The sequence below is a fragment of the Vulpes vulpes genome, chromosome 13, assembly GCF_048418805.1.
Source record: "Vulpes vulpes isolate BD-2025 chromosome 13, VulVul3, whole genome shotgun sequence".
In the NCBI taxonomy this organism is placed as follows: domain Eukaryota; kingdom Metazoa; phylum Chordata; class Mammalia; order Carnivora; family Canidae; genus Vulpes; species Vulpes vulpes.
Window position 1 is genome coordinate 96,282,984 of NC_132792.1, and position 14,698 is coordinate 96,297,681.

Sequence of the window (14,698 nt, forward strand, 5' to 3'; positions counted from 1 at the left end):
CAGAAATTACTGCTTATCAAAATTAGAGAAACTTGTTCCTTTCTTGGATCCTACATTTTGTTTCGATTTTAAATTGGCTTATTCTGGAAAAAAATTATCCTTACATTAAGTATCTGCCTTGAAAAATCAGTTTCTTAATCCACCAAGTTTTCAGTAGGCGGTGGGGGTTAAATCAGAAATTCAGAGAAAAATATAATCATTACAATATATCCTGCTTAAGCTATAATTATGCCAAGTGGTTTCGGATATTTAAGGATTTTTATACTATTATTATAACTATTATAACCTCCAGGATTTTGGTCCCACAACTGGACTAAGTCATGAAGTTAACATTAAGTCAAAATCTTCCTGGAGGGTAAAGAACTAATACACATAGTTGCTGCTGTTTTACCAGAGCTATGAGTTCTGCTGTTCTGCCCTCTCTTGCTGCTGCCAAAAGTTCTTCTTCAAGCTTTCTTTGTTGAGTCCTTTCTACAGCTGCAAAAGGAAAGTACAGTTAGAATCCTTTAGCAAAATCATTACAAAGATATATGAATGAACGATCAATGGAGGGGGAAGTCACAATGTTCTGAATTAGAATTCAAATGCATTTAAAGACTTTATCGTTATCCTTAATGCCTTACATTTCAGATAGCAGAGTTCAACTTCTTTCAGCTTTAGACGATGTTATATTTTCAATTCAGAGGACTTTAAGTATCTTACTACAATACCCATCACAAATAATTATGACTTACTTTTGCATGCTGAAATACTATTACAGATCTGCCTTGGAAAGGTAGATATATTGAGGACTAGCATTCATACCTTCCAGAACCTTAGAATCTGAAAAGTAACAGTAAGAAATAGCACCAGTAGGAAGATATACAAGCTGTGTAACTAAGTAGATTCATATATACTTCTATACTTCCACCTAATATAACATTTTAACAAATTCTATAGCACTTATATGCCAAGTGCTATTCAAAGCACTTTAAAAAATAACTTCTGGTTATAAAATAAGTCACAGAGATGAAAAAATACAGCATATGGAATACAGTCCTTACTGTAATAACCTTATATGGTGACAGATGATAACTATACTTATGGTGAACACCTGTGCAACATATATGCACTATGTCGAAGCACTATGTTGTACACCTGAAACTAACAGAACATTGTTGGTCAACTATACTTTAAAATTAAATTTTGAAAAAAATATATTAACTCATGAAATCCTAACTATGCTTTGAAGTAGGTGTTACTATTACCCTGATTGTACACATGAAGAAACTGAGGCACTAAGAAGTTAAGGAATTTTTTTTTAAGATTTTATTTATTTATTCATTCATTCATTCATTCATTCATGAGAGACACACAGAGAGAGGCAGAAACCTAGAGAGAAGCAGGCTCCCTGTGGGGAGACCCATGCAACTCAATCCCAGGACTCCAGGATCACAACTGAAGCTACCCAGGTGTCCGAAGTTAAGGAATTAAACCAAGGTCATACAGCTGGAAATGGAGGAGCTGGGATTTGAACCTGGGCAGGCTGTTTCTAGAGACCATGCTCTCATCACTACTGTGCTTCTTAAATTACACTTACAGGGAAAGAGAGCAACTGGCAATCCAATTTAAGAGGCTGGAATATGCAATAAGGTCTCTTTTTGATAGGTTTTTATTCTGTTCTGGCTTATAAAAAAAAAAAAGCAGCAATCTTATAAAAAGGCTCAGTCATCTCACTTAAAACATGTCACAAAATCCTGTGCAAAGGCTTCAAGGGAGTAAAACTATAAAAGATTTCTCAGGTTTTCCTAGCTGAAGTCAAGTCATGGACAAAAACACTGGTTGGGGAACCAAGTGAGTGGGACAACACTGTGATTGCAATCTTAAACACAGCAATAACTGGAACTAATTTAGCTTTAAGAAATGACTAACATTCCCAATGTACCATCATCTCCTATTCTCACGTTTTTATTTCCACACCCAGACTCCCTCTCCACCTCAGAGGAAGGCACCCAAATCCTAACCTGTGCATATACATTTAATATACTTGAAATGCAGGCAAGAACCTAGCAAACGTACTTCATTAACAACAGGCAATCACCATTTTGCAATCTCCATAGTAATAAATGATTTAAGGCAGAAATTATGAATGTTAAAATGACTGATCAAAAGATTGGTCAAAAAAATAAAAAGATTATTGGTAAACAGGAAATTTATATTTTCTCCCCACAGAATATTACTTATAAAGGAGGGGCAGTACCTTTACTGTGGACCACTGAGTTATCAGAAATAACATTACCAGTAACAGAACAAAATGACATCATGTATTCTCCTACTGTGATGCACTGGTGAAAGATACAACCTCTCCATTCCTGCCATAAACCCGTATCCTGAATCTAATTATATGAAAAGCAAAAAAAAAAAAAACAAAAACAAAACAAAACGAAACAAAAACAAAAACAAAGATCTACAAATAATTCTACAATCCACCTTCTTCAAAATGGTCAAGATCATGACAGACAAAAGCTAAGGAATTATTCTAGATAAAGGGCACTAAAGTAATGTGACAACACAATGAGATTCTGGATTGGATTATGGATTGAAGGGGAAATTCTACAAAGAACATTTGGGCAACTGACAAAAATCTGAATATAAATTATATGTATTATATTAGTATTTTCTGAAATTGATCATTTTAGTGTGATTATATAAGAAGATATCCTTGTTCTTAAAGGATACACATTGAAATATTTAGAGCTAAAGAATTAGTGACTGTAAATTACAAACCTGCAAAAAAACTAAAATTAATAAATAACATTAAATAACATATAAAAGGATGTGACTGGTGAATCTAAATAGAGGACATGTTCATGTCCTATTCTTGAAACTTTCCCATAGGTTAGAAACTTTTCAAAATAAAATGAAAGACAAATATTTGGTATGTAGAAGAAGGTATTCCTCTTTAGTGCCTGACAAGTAGTTATCTACCCTTGTCCAAGTAACTCCAATCATGCGAACTCACTATACCTTGAAATGCAACCCAAGCCATTATTACATGCACAGGACCGAAAGATAACTCCTGGCACTCCACCAACTTAGTCAACCTGGCTCTGGTCTGGCACAAATAAGACCACAATGTAACAGTTCTTTTTTTTTTTTTTTTTTTGTAACAGTTCTTTATATACTTAAGTATGATTTGGTTGTGACTATTTCCTATCTCTAATGTATTATCCTACCATGTGGTTTCTGTTCTACTTATAGTCTTCGAAGTTAGATGCACTCCCTGAAGTCTGGCCCATTTGAGGCTATATGCACAAATTCTGTCTGGCTAATGTGATCTCATCAGAGCAGAATCAATTAAGTTTCTACTTCCATTTCCCAGGCTGGCAGCACCTTATTAGCTGACAAATCATAATGTCCATAAGTCAACTAGGCCCTTGTCCTTATCAGTTCTGGATTTGGGGAGGCAGTAAAACAGGTCTTTATGATTGGCCCCCATCAAATGGCAACTTGTCAGGCTAAACTAACATTCCACTCTGATAGGAGAACCTCAGTTCCAGGTTCTCGTCTTGTTACAATTAACACGACAGGGGCACTTGGCTGGCTCAGTGGGTTGAACATGCAATTCTTAATCTCAAGGTCATGAATTTAAGCCCTATGTTGAATACAGAGATTACTTAAAAAAATAATAAGATGACAGGACACAGTCAAAAACAGGACCTCGTCCTCTCAGATCACAAATACTAAAGGGCAGGGATCACATTTAATATGTGCAATCTCCCCCAAATCACATAATATAGAACCTTACAGAAGATGTTTTATGTTGATATGCTTGTTCATTTTAAATGGAAGGGTTTTATTACAAAAGCAAGAGTGAGTTAAGACAGTGAACTAAGGATTCTGAACAAGCAGACATTATTTGAACTGGAAAACAAGAGAACATTTTAGTTTTCAGGAACAACTGGAAAGCAGTAAAAAGATGCTGGTTTTTACATAGCTAAAAAATACTAATTAAGAAATACCCTTTAAATACAAAATTAACTTGCCTTTCTCCGAATTACAAAGCAAAAAAACACAAGATATGTGCTTTCTATTATAAAGTAGAAATTAAGAAATCTCTTCTCTAGCATAGAAATACTACCAAAAAAAAATAAATAATAATAGTAATTATAGCAAAGTCGTGGCCATTCAGAGGACGGCCTAACACATGAGTCTCCCAACATAAGCATCATAATGTTTGTTTTGTTCTTAGAAAAACTGTTCCAAGTTATTGCAGACTCCTATCTTCTTTAACACAATTTAATACCTGAAGTTCCTAACAATGATGCTGATCCATCAAGAAATTACTGTTGGCTGCTGTCCTACAGTGACATCCTCAGGACAATGGAGCCAGCCAGATGGTCTTCCCTGCTAGCTGCACCTCCTGCAGCTTCTCTAGCCTGCACTTCTGTATTCCTTCATTATGAGGCTTCTGCAGCTCACTAGCCATATTCCTTCTCAGGTTTCTCCTTTTCTACGCTTTATTTTGTTAAAGGTTTGATCATACAACATAATGGCAAGTTTTAAAAATGTTTTAGTTTGAGGGTGTGAGGAAACTCCTAATTTTGTGGCTAATCAAAGACTCCAAAGAGTACCTTATCATTAGAGCATAAGCTCAATGTCATCTATTTGGGTATCCCAGAAGCTATCTACATACATTTTTTACCTTGCCAATTGCTAAAGTAAATGCTTTTATATTAAGATCCATAATGTTTACCTTCAAGCATGTTTCTGATTTCTTTGTCATAAGTGACTTCTTTTGCTGTCTGTCCACTCCCATTAACAACAGTAGCATCTGCATTATATTCTAAAAGAAGCATTACCAATTCCTAAAAAAAAAAGCAGAGAAACTGTTTTTAGCTATTAAACTAACTTTATTGTATGATATCCCTTTTCTTAATTACTAATTACTGCTAAGCTTCTATAATCACCACCAGTACCACAGGAATCCATGTAGCACATCAATTATGTATACAGTAAGGGATTACACTAACTACAAGAAGCTCACTGCAGCCCATCCTTGCATAACACACAATTGAATAGTGCAGGTCCACTCAGATGCACATTTTCTAAATAAATACAACACACTACTGTAAATGTATTTTCTCCTTAGTATTTTCTTAGTACTGTCTTTTCTCTAGCTTCCTTTACTCTAAGAATAGAGTATGTAACACATGTAACATACAAAATATGTGTTGATTAATTGTGTGTGTTATCAGTCTTCCGGTCAACAGCAGGCTCTTAGTAGTTAAGTTTTGGGAGAGTCAAAGTTACATGTAAATTCTCAACTGTGCGGGGCTCAGTGCCCCTTCACCTGTGTTATTCAAGAATCAACGGTATTACAGTTCAACTAACTGTAATAACTGAAGCTTGCCTAAACAATTGCCAATCCACAATTGACACAAACTTCTATAACTGATTTTTTAAGTAATCATCTGATTGTTCTACCAAATTGATTCATGTGGTTAAACTAAATGTATAAGTTAACAAAGCTATTGTTAAAATTATAGCAGGTAACACATTCATTTAACATTATTCATATAACCCCTGTCGGGAAAAAAAAACTGCCCCACAGACCTAGGTTTTTAATTGACGTGTATAAGACACAGAACATCATCTTCTAATGTGATTGATATAGACTGATAGGATACACCACCAAAGGAATGGCTTGTAATGAAGCAAACAATCTCCTAAAAAAGTATTCAACAACAAACCATCATTCACATTTACTCTAAGCAGTTAACTGCTTTTAGGAATTTCAAACTAATTGGTAACATATGTAAGTCCAGTACCACTGGTACAGTTCATTTATACAACAGGGCAGGAGAAATGCAGAACAATGCAAATTTGCAGAAGCATATTAGAGATTTGATGTTTAATGTTACTGGAATGTATAGCACCCACAGAGAGAGAAGGTGGCAACATGTCCTCTTTCATTCTACATGAGGGCAACATGAAACAGTGCTATTCTAATGGTCAGGCTGATTGTGCACTGATATATACAGAGTGATATCCTGTATCATTACATGTTATGTTTATCCATGAGTTACATTTTTCCTTTTGGTTAAAAAAATTTCCTATATTCTTTTCATAAATTTTTTGTACTAAGAAATGCTTGAATACATCTAAAAAGCACAAAATAAGTAGAAAACAAAATACTCATCATCCTAGTCACTACATAACCACTATAAACATTTTGGTGTATTTCTTTGTAATCATTTTTCTTATGCATAAGTTTGAGACTTTTTTAAAAAATATTTATTCATTTGAGAGAGAGAGAGAGAGAAAGCGTGAGTTGAGGGAGGGGCAGAAGGAGAAAATCTTCAAGCAGACTCCCCCATGGACTCTGGAGCCCGATGTGGAGCTCAATCTCACAACCCATGAGAAATCATGGCTTGAGACAAACCAAGATTCAGATCCTGACAGAGCCACCCAGGCTCCCCTGAAGCTGTTTAAAAAAAAAAAAAAAATTATTTATTTATTCATGACAGAGAGAGAGAGAGAGAGAGAGAGAGAGGCAGAGACACAGGCAGAGGGAGAAGCAGGCCCCATGCCGGGAGCCCAACACGGGACTCGATCCCAGGACTCCAGGATCACGCCCTGGGCCAAAGGCAGGCGCTAAACCACCGAGCCATCCAGGGATCCCCTTGGAGCTGTTTTTTTAAATATAATTTTGCTTATATGACAGTTGCTTGTGTGATACCCCCATTTTCTAATATATCATGTATTTTCCAGGATATAGTATTTATGTAGTTGTCTATATAGTACATTATTATAATACAGCTAACTACTATTCTATAAAATATATTACATTTAAAAATAGAAAAATGATTGTCTAATATTTTAATAAAATGAATTCTAATAAAATCTTAGCATTTCCTATCATCTTAAGGGTAGCATTTTGGGGTAAGTGTTTTGTACTAGAAAAGAATGTAAAACAACCTACAGAGTGATAGAAAATATTTATAAATCATATATCAGATAGAGGACTTGTACCCAGAATAAACCACTTTTACAACTCAATAAAAAGACAATCCAATTTAAAAATAGGCAAACATAAAATGAATAATTGGAAAACTAAGAAAAACAATGCCATTTACAGTGGCATCAAAAGAAATAAAATGCTTAGCAATAAACTCAACCATGAAGGCAAAAAGACTTGGACCCTAAACCTTTAAGACCTGGCTGAAGGGAATTAAAAACAGCATAAATGCAAGGCAGCTAGTACACACAGGTAGTAAGATTTAAAATTTATATTAAGATGTGCAAACCACCCAAAACAATCTATAATAAATTCATTGCAATACCTTTCAATTCCTATGGAATCTCAAGGGACCCTGAAAAGCCAATCAGTACTTGGCGGGGGGGGGGGGGGGGGGGGTAGATAAGATGGAGATCTCACACTGCCTAATTTCAAAACTTACCTCAAAGCTATAGTAATCAAAACTGTGGTAATGGCATAAAGACACATAAACCAATGGAACATGATAAGAGTGTCCAGAAATAAACTCTCACATATATGGTAAAATGATTTTCAATAAGGGTGCCAAGACCATTCTAAAGGAAAAATTCCAACAAATGGTGCTGGGAAAACTGGATATCCACCAAGCAAAAAAAAAAAAAAAAAAAGAAAGAAAAGAAAGGAATCAGATTTGTACCTTACCCCATATACAAAAATTAAAGCAAAATGGACCAAGACCTAAATTTAAGATCTAAAACAATAAACATCCTAAAAGAAAACAGCAAGAAAGTTTCAAGACATTGGATTCTATAATGATTTTTTTTTCTGGCTATGCTACCAAAAGCACAGGCAAAAAAAAAAGAAAAAGAAAGAAACTGGACTATATTAAAATTTAAAACCTTGTACCTCAAAAGGTATACACCAAGAGAGTGAAAAGGTAATCCAGAGAATAGAAGAAAATATTTGCAAATCATATATCTGATAAATGTATATCCAGGATATATAAAGGACTGCTAAAACTCAACAAAAAAACCTAATCTGATTAAAAAATGTGCAAGGAATATGAAAAGGCTGCATACTATATGATTCCAACTAGAAGACATTCTGGAAAAGGCAAAACTAGAGACATTAATAAAAAAAGATCAGTAGTTGCCAGAGGCTAGGATAAGGAGAAGAATAAGTAAGAAGAGCACAGAGGCAGTGGAAATACTCTGTAAAATGTATAATGATACATGCATATTATATATTTGTCCTAATTCAAACAGGATTGAACCTAAGGTAAACTATGGACTATGGGCAGTTGTGTTAACACAGGTTCATCGGCTGTAACAAATGCAGGTTCATCAGCTGCGACTGGTGGTCGCATTCTGGTGGAGGATGCTGATAATGGGGGAGGCTGTGCATGTGTAGGGATAGAGCACATGTAAGAAATCTCTATCTTCCTCTGAATTTTGATATCAACATGAAGCTGCTCTATAAAATTTAAGTCTTCAAATTTAAAAAAGTATTTTAAATAAATGGGCAAAGGACTTCAATGGACATTCTCTAAAGAATGGCCAATAAGCATACAAAAAGATGCACAACATTTGCATTACAGAAATACAAATAAAAACCAAATGAGATAATAATTGGTAACTATTATAATGTCTAAAATTAAGAAGGCTGATGATAACAAGTGTTGGTGAGGATGTGAAGAAACTGGAACCTTCACACAATGCTAGTGGGAATGTAAAATGGTGCAGATGCTTTGGAAAAAAATTTGACAGTTCTGCAAAATACTAAGCATAGAGATTCTATATGATGCAGCAATTCCACTACTAGGTATATATCCAAGAGAAATGAAATGAACTACAAGATCTTACACATAAATGTTCAGAGCAGCATTATTCATAGTATCTGAAAAGTGGAAACCATCCAAATGTCCATCAACTGATGAGTGGGTCAAATGTCCATACAATGGCATATTCTTTGTCAAGAAAAAACAATGAAGTATTAATATATGCCATATCATGAATCTTGACAATATTACACAAAGTAAAAGAAGCCAGTCACAGAAGACCATGTATCCTATGATTCCATTTATACGAAATGTCCAGAATAGGCAAATTCATAGAGATAGACAGATTAGTAATATCCTGGGGTAAGTGGGAGGGGTAACAGAGTTACAGGATTACGTGGTTTCTTTTTGGGGTGATGACAATGTTCTAAAATGGATTGTGGTGATGGTTGTAGAAGACTGTCAACATATCCAAATCACTGAATTGTGTACTTTAGATGGGTCAACTGTATAGTGTATAAAATCTCAAAGTTGCTTAAAAAATTATTAGAATTACTCAAAACTGGTAGCACATGGCACATTTAAGTTAAGCAAGGTTATCTCTCATCCTATTTAATACCTCATCTAATTGTCTTATGCCATTTTTGCAACTGCACAGAGTTCAATTATCCTGATATGATCTTCAGGAAGACTATAAAAACTAATGGGGAGCTTGAATGATATAAATCCCCAAAGGGAGAGTGAATGGTATGAGCAAAGGTACAGAGAAATACCATTAGGGAAAAAGAATATACTTCAATAACATGGAAAAAGGGTACAGAAGCAACAGGGCAATGTAGAGCGTGAAGAGTTGTTACATATAATTTTAGAGAGCTCAGGTTCTCTGAATGGTAAAAGGATATGCTTGAAAGGTTTCAGAGGAATGACATCAGACCTCAAGTTAGAAAGATCGTCGGATCACTGTATGAGAAGACTTAGAGCAAAAGTTCTCAGAGTCTACTTCCCTAGACCTGCAGTATTAACATCAACCATGAAATCTGCAGAAATGTAAATTCTCAGGCCCCATCTCAGACCCAATGAATCAGAAATGCTGAGGACAGGGCCCAGCAACCTGTCTTTTCAGAAGCCCTCAGGTAAGGAATACAAGCTTTCAGGCAAAAATGATGTTAGAAAAGGCTGTTATTCCCTGAAACAGAATTAGAAAATAGAAGGCATTTTAAGAGACCAGTGGCCGAATTTCTAATCCAGGGACATCAATGAAACACCCCAATGGCTAGGTCGGTGCTCATTTTTAATGCCTTTTTGAGTAGAAGAGGTTTTTTAATTTTAAGAGTCTGTTGCAGGATCATTATTCTTATGTTCAGGAAAAAAAGTAAGCCTAACTATGCTTCTCTATGCCAAAATTAAAGACCATCCTGACTTCTTAACCACTTTGTCCAGATGGTAAACAATGAGTTGTCATCTTTCTCTTCATCTCCCAGGATCTGGAATTCCTAATCCAGTCCTGCGTAGTCAGTGGTGCTCTATGGAAGTCTGGCTCCATCCACTTCCTCCTCAGAGGCACGCCTTCCATTGGCTGAAGATGTGGTTCTCTTCTGAGCCTTCCATGGCTCTCCACACTCTTGTTATTCACTTACCATGCTGAAGCTCTCACCATTATGCAAGACCCTCCACAAGAAGGAAACCAACTTAGATAATGAATAGCAAAGGGATCCCCAAATCAGAGCTGACATTAGGATACTGACTGGGAATCCCTGCACAGGGTAGAATTAAATTCTAACTACAAAATTAGAAAATTGGAGAGATTAGAAAATCAGGGACACAGAAAGTCCAGGTAAAAAGTAGGGAATTTGTTCTCCAGTGGAAACAGCAAAAAGGAGGATTTAAAGTAAAATGTATTTCAATGACCAACTCAAATACTGTATAAGGAGCATATGTAGAGGAAGAAGAGTATCACTTTAGAAACATGAAATTTCAAGATAACCTGAGGGCAGGTAAGTGTGCCCACCATGCAGCAGAACAGAGGATGTTGATGCCTGGAGAGAAGTAGGAGGTCAAAACACAAATTTCTACATAATCTCCCAGGGAAAATAATGAAGCTATAAAAGTACATGGGTTTTGTTATGGGGAAAGTTTCAAGGGAAAAGGGAAGGATGGTTTAAAAGAAAAAAAAAGTCAGAGGAATACCCATAATGAAGGATAAAGGAAAAAAGACAGGAACAATAAAAGTAGCCAGATATGCAACAAGACCGTACAACATCCACTTCCTCCTCAGAGGCCGTACAACATCCACTTTGATCTCCCAGATAAGTGATCACCTTTGTTAGAATATAGGTACAGAAAAACTGAAAACAGAAAGCCTTCAAAATAGTAAACCATTGATGACCTTTAAGAAAACTATCTGTTCATGAGGAGAGCCAGGACAAAGACTATAAAGAATCAAAATAATCAAGGGCTAAGGAAGTTGAAAAAGGAAAAGTAGATACATTTTAATAATATTCTTTAAAATTCAGAACTAAAACATGCATCTTGCTCAGAGAAGGTACCCTTCCAACCCTGCCTCAAGTAGCATTTACCCACTAAGAAGAGGAGTATTTACTTTGAGCCTGATACCCTGTCTTTTTCCTTCTTTAAAAAAAAAAAAATAGGCACCACATTGTATGTTAGGTCTACTAGTATAAAGGTTAGAGCAAAACAAAATTAACGTAACTGTGAACCACGCCCCTAAACTGCCCTAATCCACTCTGCTCTGCAAACTGTCATTCCCTCACTGTACCATTTTTCTTTTTTAAAGATTGTTTTTATTCTTTCATGGGACACACAGAGAGGCAGAGACATAGGCAGAAGGAGAAGCAGGCTCCCTGCCAGGAACCCAATGCAGGACTCAATCCTAGGACCCCATGATCATGACCTAAGCCACAGGCAGAGGCTCAACCACTGAGGCACCGAGAAGTCCCTCACTGCACCATTATTATGCGCTTATCAGACAACTCACCTAACTCAGATGAAACACTTGAAAAACTTCCATACCCAGGCTGTTTTTTTAGTAACAGCTTTAGGACACAATTCACATACTATAAATTTCACCCTTTTAAAGTGCACAATTCTGTGGCTTTTAGTAAACACAGAGTTGTGTACCATCATCACTAGCTCATTTCAGAATATTTTATCACCCCAGAAAGAAATCTTACCCATTAACCACTCCCCAAACCTCTTTTCCCTAAACCTCTGGCAACCACTAACCTACCTTCTGCTTCTATAGATTTGCCTGTTCAGAGTATTTCTACAAACAGAATTATTCAATATGTAGCAGCCTTTTGTGTCTGGCTTCTTTCACTCAGCACATTTCCAAGGTTCCTTAGTGCTGCAGCATGTATCAGTACTCTATTCCTTCCTGCTGCTGAGTAAGACTCCAACCATATGGGTATACCACATTCTATGTATCCCTTAAAGATTTAACAAATATTTAGTCTGTATCCACCTTTGGGCTACTATGAATAATGATGCTATGACCATTCCCATGTTGATTGCTAAAGCTTTTTTTCTTCCTGTAAAACTAATCTAACTTCAGGGGCGCCTGAGTGGCTTGGTCGTTTAAGTGTCCAACTCTTGATTTCAGCTCAGGTCATGATCTCACAGTTCTAAGATTGGACCCCATCTCTGGCTCTGCACTGGGCATAAAGCCTGCTTGGAATTCTCTTTCCTTCCCCCTCTGTCCCTCCCACCCCCTCCCTTTAAAAAAAAGTCTACTTTTAACAGAAATTCCACATGAAAATTTTACGTCTTGTAAAGCAATCTCAACATAGGTTTCATGTTTCAAAGTTAGAAAAAAGAAATAACTTCCATAAATTATGCTCATTGAACTCTTAGAATTCAGGAGTTCAAGAAACCTACTTCAATAATGAGCTGTAACTTCAATATAATTCTAAGGAAAATAGCAGAATATTTTATGGGGAGAGGGGCTTCATTATGTGGATACACTGTATTAGAGAAAGCAGGGAGATGTGTTATAATATTTCAAATATAGCTATCAAAAAATATGCCATGCATGTATGGCCAATTTATAACAAAGGAGCCAAGAACACACAATGGGGAAAGGACAGTCTCTTCAATAAATGGTGCTGGGAAAACTGGTCACATGCAAAAGAATGAAACTGGACCACCATATCACACTATACACAAAAACTAGCTCCCACCCAGAAACCATTAAACTCCTAGAAGGAAACATAGGTGGTAATCTCCCTAACATGTCTTGGCAGTGATTTTTTAGATTTGACCCCAAAAGTAAAAAATTAAAAATGAAAAGTTAAAAAAAAAAGAAAAGCTTCTGCACAGCAAAATAAACCATCCACAAAATGAAAAGGGAACCTACTGAATGGGAAAAAAATATCTGCAAATTATGTATCTGATAAGTTAATATCCAAAGAGTTCCTACAACTCAATAGTAGAAAAACAATCCAATTAAAAGATGAGCAGGGATCCCTGGGTGGCGCAGCGGTTTGGCGCCTGCCTTTGGCCCAGGGCGCGATCCTGGAGACCCGGGATCGAATCCCACATCCGGCTCCGGGTGCATGGAGCCTGCTTCTCCCTCTGCCTATGTCTCTGCCTCTCTCTCTCTCTCTCTCTCTCTCTCTCTGTGACTATCATAAATAAATAAAAAAAATTAAAAAAATAAAAAGATGAGCAGAGAGGGGGTGCCTGGATAGGCATCTGACTCCTGGTTTCAGTTCAGGTCATGATCTCAGGGTCGTGGGATCAAGCCCCATATCGAGTTCCATGCTCAGCATGGAGTCTGCTTAAGATTCTCTCCCTTTGCCCCTCCCCCTACTGGAACTCTCAATCCAAAAATAAAAATCTAAAAAAAAAAAAAGAAAAAAAAAAGATGAGTAGAGAATTTAAAGAGACATTTTTTGAAAGAAGACATACAGATGGTTGACATACACAAAAAGGATGTTTATCACTAATCATCAGTGAATATAAATCAGAACCACAATGAGATCACCTCACACCTCTGAGAATTATAGTTACCAAAATAACAAGTGTTGGTGACGATGTAGAGGGAAAAAAGGGAATTTGTGTGCACTGTTGGTGGGAATGTGAACTGGTACAGCTAAGGAAAATAGTATGGAAGTTCCTCAAAAAATTAAAAATAGAACTACCATATGATCAGGCAATTGCACTTCTGGATATTTATTCTGGGTATTTCTGTAGAAAACAAAAATACTAACCAAAAAAAAAAAAAAATCAGCATACCTACATTCACTGCAGCATTATTTACAATAGCCAAGATACGGAAACAACCTAAATGTCCATCAATGGATGGATGGATAAAGGAATTGTAGTATATACATAAAATGGAATAATATCCAGCCATTAAAAAGAAAGCGATGTTGCCATTTGCAAAAACATGGATGGAACACAAGGGCATTATGCTAAGGGAGTAAGTCACAGAAAAAAAACAAATACTTTATGTTACTTATAGAAATCTAAAAACAAAATGAAACTCATAGAACAGACTAATGACTGCCCAATTCAGGGGATAGGGGATGGGCAAAATGAGCAAAGGTGATCAAAAGGTACAAAATTTCCAGTTATAAAGTAAATATGTAATTGGGATGTAAAGTACAGCACGGTGGCTAATAGTTAATACTGTACTGAATATGTGAAAGTTGCTAAAAGACCTTAAAAGTTCTTACAAGAAAAAAAAATGTAACTGTATGGTGACAGATGTTAACTATATACTTATTGTGATTATGCAATACATAATGAACCTTATATAATGAACCTTATGTTGTACATCTGAAATTAGTATGTTACAAATCAATTATACCTCATTTTTTAAAAAAGATTTTAAGTAATCTCTACACCCAACATAGGACTTGAACTCACAACCCCAAGATTAAGAGTCGCATGTTCCACTGATTGAATTAGCCAGGCACTCC

The 14,698-nt window shown here is 36.1% G+C and overlaps 1 protein-coding gene across 10 annotated transcripts in view; it reads right to left on the bottom strand.

Moving 5' to 3' along the window:
* The window catches only part of OSBPL1A (oxysterol binding protein like 1A), a 243,936-nt gene that overhangs the window by 165,082 nt on the left and 64,156 nt on the right, over positions 1-14,698 (bottom strand). For 8 of the 10 annotated variants that reach the window (XM_072735104.1, XM_026006517.2, XM_072735109.1 and 5 more), the window contains 2 exons: positions 4,736-4,847; positions 392-477 (listed from right to left, as the gene is read on the bottom strand). In XM_072735104.1, coding sequence (XP_072591205.1) covers positions 392-477; positions 4,736-4,847 — 198 coding nt within the window. The remainder of the gene's footprint in view (positions 1-391; positions 478-4,735; positions 4,848-14,698) is intronic. The other 2 variants (XM_072735113.1, XM_072735112.1) reach the window with 1 other exon arrangement.